Source organism: Silene latifolia, chromosome 11 (assembly GCF_048544455.1).
Source record: "Silene latifolia isolate original U9 population chromosome 11, ASM4854445v1, whole genome shotgun sequence".
NCBI classification, from domain to species: Eukaryota; Viridiplantae; Streptophyta; class Magnoliopsida; order Caryophyllales; family Caryophyllaceae; genus Silene; species Silene latifolia.
The window spans coordinates 52,380,705-52,385,405 of record NC_133536.1 but is presented as its reverse complement, the minus strand read 5'-3'; the positions used below and the strand labels follow the sequence as shown (position 1 = coordinate 52,385,405).

The window sequence follows — 4,701 nt, the reverse complement described above, 5'->3', positions numbered from 1 at the left end:
ATTGAACTTCAGTTTTTGTGCTCAATTTGTTCGTCCTTCTACTCCATTTTCGGTTTCTCTCAACAGGTAATCAATGAACTCAATTGAACTTCAGTTATTGTGCTCAATTTCCGCTGATTTTCTACTCGATTTTCGGTTCCTCTTCTTGTTTTCTACTTGATTTTCTTTTGTTTTCTGTGTTTATTCTTCATTTTGTTTAGTATATAGTTTAATTTTGTTTTGTTTTTGTTGTTAAATTAATTTTTTCAATTTTTCCGCATAATTTAGGGTTTCGTAATTCATTTTTTGTATCTTTTCTTCAGGTTTTTCTTTTTTTGTCTTGAATTCCTGTACATTCTAATGAACATAATGTGTGTTTGTTTGGAATTATTTGTGTTATTGTAATATATTGATGTTGTTATTGTAATGTATTTGTGCTAGTTATTGTAATTTAGAAAATCTGTTATTGTAATGAGTATTATTTTAGATATTGATCTTTGGTTAGTGTTTAAAAGTCAGCTTTTAGTCAAGTCCAGTTATCTTGATATGAAAAGTTTGTTATTGTAATATATTGATGTTGTTATTGTAATGTATTGTGATATTTATTGTAATATAGTAATTTAGTTATTCTATACGTAGTATTATTTAGTTATCATTTTAGTCAAGTCCAGTTATTGTATTCTTTGTATCTTTGATTATTGTATTATTAAAATTCAGTTATTGTATTAGTTGTTGTCATATTTTTTGTGTTTATTCTGATAATTTTGTATTCTTTGCTCGATACAAACAAATGGGTCCTAAACGTAGCGAGGAGCCCGAAGATGGTAATAAAGATGATTTGAAACGCTCAAAAGTAAATTTTCCAAAAAAGAAGCTCAGTAAGGTTCCTGGAACTTCAAAATTGAACATGTGAGTATATGTGTGCTGCCCCCTTGTTATGAGTTTCTCTTTATTTGATGTGTTACTCTTTTTAATTTTTGCTTGATTTTCCTTTTTCAGTGCTTCAAACATTAAAGTGAGTCATTTGTCGTCTAATGGTTTGGTTAATCTGGTAAAACAACTTGGTCCAAATCAAAAAAGGTGTCATTGAGATCGGATTTGGTGGTTTGCTTGATTTTAAAGTGACCAAGATACCATTGGGTGTTATACCATTGTTTGTAAAACACTTTAATGCTACTGCTCATATTTTTAAAGCAAGAGATGTCAAATTTCTTCTGTCAAAAGATGATGTGTGTGATGTTTTTGGATTGCCAAATGGTGGTGATAAGGTTCAGGTTGTTTATACTGGACATAGTGTATTGTCTTCACAAGAAACGTTGAAAGCTGAGTTCCGGAAGAAGTTTAACGTAGAAGGGACAAATTATGTTACTATCCCTGCTGTTTATACTGCAATTACTGATTTGGGGGATGATGGGGGAGATGAATTTCGGAGGCTGTTTGTGCTTTATGCTATGTCCATTGTCCTTGCTCCCCCTTCAAATTATGGAATTGACTTTACAATTCTTAAAGCGGTGCAAGATGTTTCACGTATCCACCATTTGGATTGGTGTGCGTATGTGTTTGATAAATTAGTCGCAGGTGTTGAGCAGTGTAGAACTGGGTCGTCTACTTTGCGTGGTTGCATACTTGTTGTTATGGTGGCATACTTCCATCGTTTGTCTTTTACGGAAAAAACAATGTCTTCTGAGACTCCTCTTATCAAGCACTGGGATGAGAAGTATTTTGTTAGTAGGTGTATTTCAGAGCTCAAGTCTGGTTCGCTAGGTAATGGGGAATATGTCAATGGTGTGTATCCTGTCTCGCAAACGCTTAAGAGAAGCAAAAGTCTGCTGAGGTGTGTGCGGTCGTTGATAAACTCCGAACACGGGAAAAAGTATCTGGAACTGCCTGACTGTTTTGATACTGATGATGTTATTCGAGCAAAGGCCGCTGATGTAAGTTCCAATCATTCTTTCAATCATTTTTGTGTAGTTACTGTAAAGGTGTAGTGTAGTTATTTTAAAGTTTTGTAGCAGTTATTTTTCCAATTATTGTAAATTATTGTAAAGACTTAGTACAATTATTGTAAAGACTTAGGACAATTATTGTAAAGACTTAGGACAATTATTGTAAAGACTTAGGACAATTATTGTAAAGACTTAGGACAATTATTGTAAAGACTTAGTATAATTATTGTAAAGACTTATTATAATTATTGTAAAGACTTAGGACAATTATTGTAAAGACTTAGTACAATTATTGTAAAGACTTAGGACAATTATTGTAAAGACTTAGGACAATTATTGTAAAGACTTAGTATAATTATTGTAAAGAGTTATTATAATTATTGTAAAGACTTAGTATAATTATTCATTTTTTTTCCTTTTTCTTAGGTTTCCCAAGCACATCTTTTGATGATGAAGAGGGATGTTGAGATATTTCTCCATTTGTACACGCAACGGAAGGAAGCGATGGGGAAGGAGTGTGGTTCTTCAACAGTTGAAGATTCTTCGACAGCCACTTCAGTTTCTTCGACTCCTGCTTTCATTAGTGACGATGATTCTTTGTTCACTAAATATTTCAATTTTATTTGTGAAAAAGCTGAGGAAATGAAACAGGCGGGAAGTAAACTGCCGTTGTATGAAAGTTTTTGTAAGGAGCATGAAAAGGGGAAGCATGAAAAGGGGGAGCATGAAAAGGGAAAAGATGAAAGGAATGGGGGTTTTGCGTTTGATCCCGAAAAATATAAGGTGGTTTATTCTCGGGAGAAAGGTAAAAATAAGGTCTCTGATGTAGCGGTTGAGAAACCGAATGAGGAGGTGCCAACTGATGACGGCATTGATAATATTGATGTTGAGAATGAAACTGTGGACTTGAGTAGTGTGGATGACGTTGTTAACAAAGTTGTCAACGAGGGTGTTGTTGGGGATAGAATCCAAGATAATTCTGTTATAAGTGCTTACCTGCTGCATTCAGACGTTATGCCTGAGCATACGTTTTTTGGGATTTGTGGTATAGGGTGTGATTTAGATTGTGAATCACCCAATCCTGATGCAGTTGTAGTTTCTGTTTTTTTGTGCAAGTACAAGGAGCTTTTTGCTCCTATTTTAATGCGGAGGAAGACTGTACTTGATTACTGTTTTCTGCACGATCATGACCTACGAATTGGGTAAGCATTATATGTTTTTTGTCCCCTCTCTTTTTTTTTTCTTTTTTTGCTAATATATCTACTATATAATTTGTTTTCATGTGGCAGGGAGGATTTGGTTGTGTTTTCATTTCATCACATGTTAACTCGAGATGACATTATTTCATTGTCTGCTAAGACTATGATCACATCGAACGTGATTGATTGCTGGTCATTCTTACTTAATGACATGCTGGTCAAGGTTGGGAAAGGGTTATCCCCCACAAGAAGTTTTTTTTGTACAAGTCATTCGGTATGTGAAATTTTTTTTATATATTTACTGTTTGATAAATTTACAATGGTTATGACAGTTATTCTATTGTAGTTACTTTATTATTGTAAAGTATATTAGCTTTTTTTTGATTCAAACTAAAACAGTTTTTCCTATTCTTCAATTTTCCTATTCTTCAATTTTGTTTATTGTTTCTGATTATTCTAATACTTGTATTTCGGTTATTGTATTTATACAAGTTCAATTATTCTCTTTTTTACAAGTTACAATAATCGAGTTTTCATAATACAATAACATTGTTATTGTAATACAATAATCGATTATTGTATTACAATAACAATGTTATTGTATTATGAAAACTCGATTATTGTATTATGAAAGTGTTTTTGTTGTGGTAGTTATTGTAAAGCGTAATAGTAGTTATTGTATTCGATTAACCAAGTTTTTTCATTGTGATATTTCATTTTCTCTTATCGTGTGGTAATATTTTTCATAGGCTTCTTTGTTTAAGCTTATCAAAGTTGCTGATGATGAGAAAGATTTATACAGAAAGGAAATTTCTAATGTTTGGGACACTGTCATTGAGAACAACGAAGGTTCTCTTGACATTGGTGCCGATTTGGTAATTTTTCCAATTCTTTCTTTCTTTTCTTTCTTCTCGTTGATTATTTTATTGTTGAGAACAACAAAGGTTTATGTACGTCTGTTTTATCATGCCAGGTTTTTATTCCTGTTCATTTTGGAGATCATTTTTTCTGTGTTGTTGTTAACTTTGTGGGGAAGACTGTGGACTATCTTGACAATCGTGTATATGATGATTTTGAAGATAGTATCTGGGTGTTGGCTACCAACTCTATTGTATGTACCTTATTATAAGTTTTTGTTTTCATCTACTTCTTCTAGTTATTTTTCTTGTTCTTTAGTGATGATTTTTGATTTAAAAATGTAACCAGGTTGAAATATTTGGTAGTTATCTTGTCGAGAAAGGTTTTGAAAGAGGCGGTGAGGTCCGCAATTTCAAATTTGTAAATGTGGCTTTTGGGTGGAAATCGGAAGGGTCCCTGAATTTGGATTGTGGTGTTTTTGTCATGATTCATATGATGTTTTATCTTTGGGAAGTTGTTCAAATCTGAGTTGCATGACGCATTGAAAAGGATCATATATAGAGCTGAGATAGCTGCCATCTTGGTTTTAGCCAATATCAACAAAATTAGGAAAAAATTGTTGGATTTGGTTGATGATTTTACAAAGACAAAGGCACCTTTGTTTGTTTTTGCTTGAGAAGCGTAGGTTAGCCGAGTTGGAAGCGGCAAGGGTGAAGCGA

The 4,701-nt window shown here is 33.0% G+C and overlaps 1 protein-coding gene across 1 annotated transcript; it reads left to right on the top strand.

Moving 5' to 3' along the window:
• Nucleotides 1-769: 769 nt before the first annotated feature.
• On the top strand, nucleotides 770-3,784 carry LOC141613405 (uncharacterized). The gene is made up of 6 exons (XM_074432138.1): nucleotides 770-888; nucleotides 979-1,043; nucleotides 1,174-1,913; nucleotides 2,352-3,127; nucleotides 3,215-3,398; nucleotides 3,776-3,784. Exons 1-6 carry the CDS (start codon nucleotides 770-772, stop codon nucleotides 3,782-3,784), a joined length of 1,893 nt encoding a protein of 630 aa, XP_074288239.1.
• Nucleotides 3,785-4,701: the final 917 nt, after the last annotated feature.

What these genes read in the sequence shown, in the direction of transcription:
- LOC141613405 (XM_074432138.1), top strand. Translation starts at nt 770, where the DNA reads ATGGGTCCTAAACGTAGCGAGGAGCCCGAAGATGGTAATAAAGATGAT. An exon ending in TAATCTGGTAAAACAACTTG is followed by an intron (nt 1,044 to 1,173) that starts GTCCAAATCAAA and finishes ATATTTTTAAAG; the next exon opens with CAAGAGATGTCAAATTTCTT. An exon ending in TTCGAGCAAAGGCCGCTGAT is followed by an intron (nt 1,914 to 2,351) that starts GTAAGTTCCAAT and finishes CCTTTTTCTTAG; the next exon opens with GTTTCCCAAGCACATCTTTT.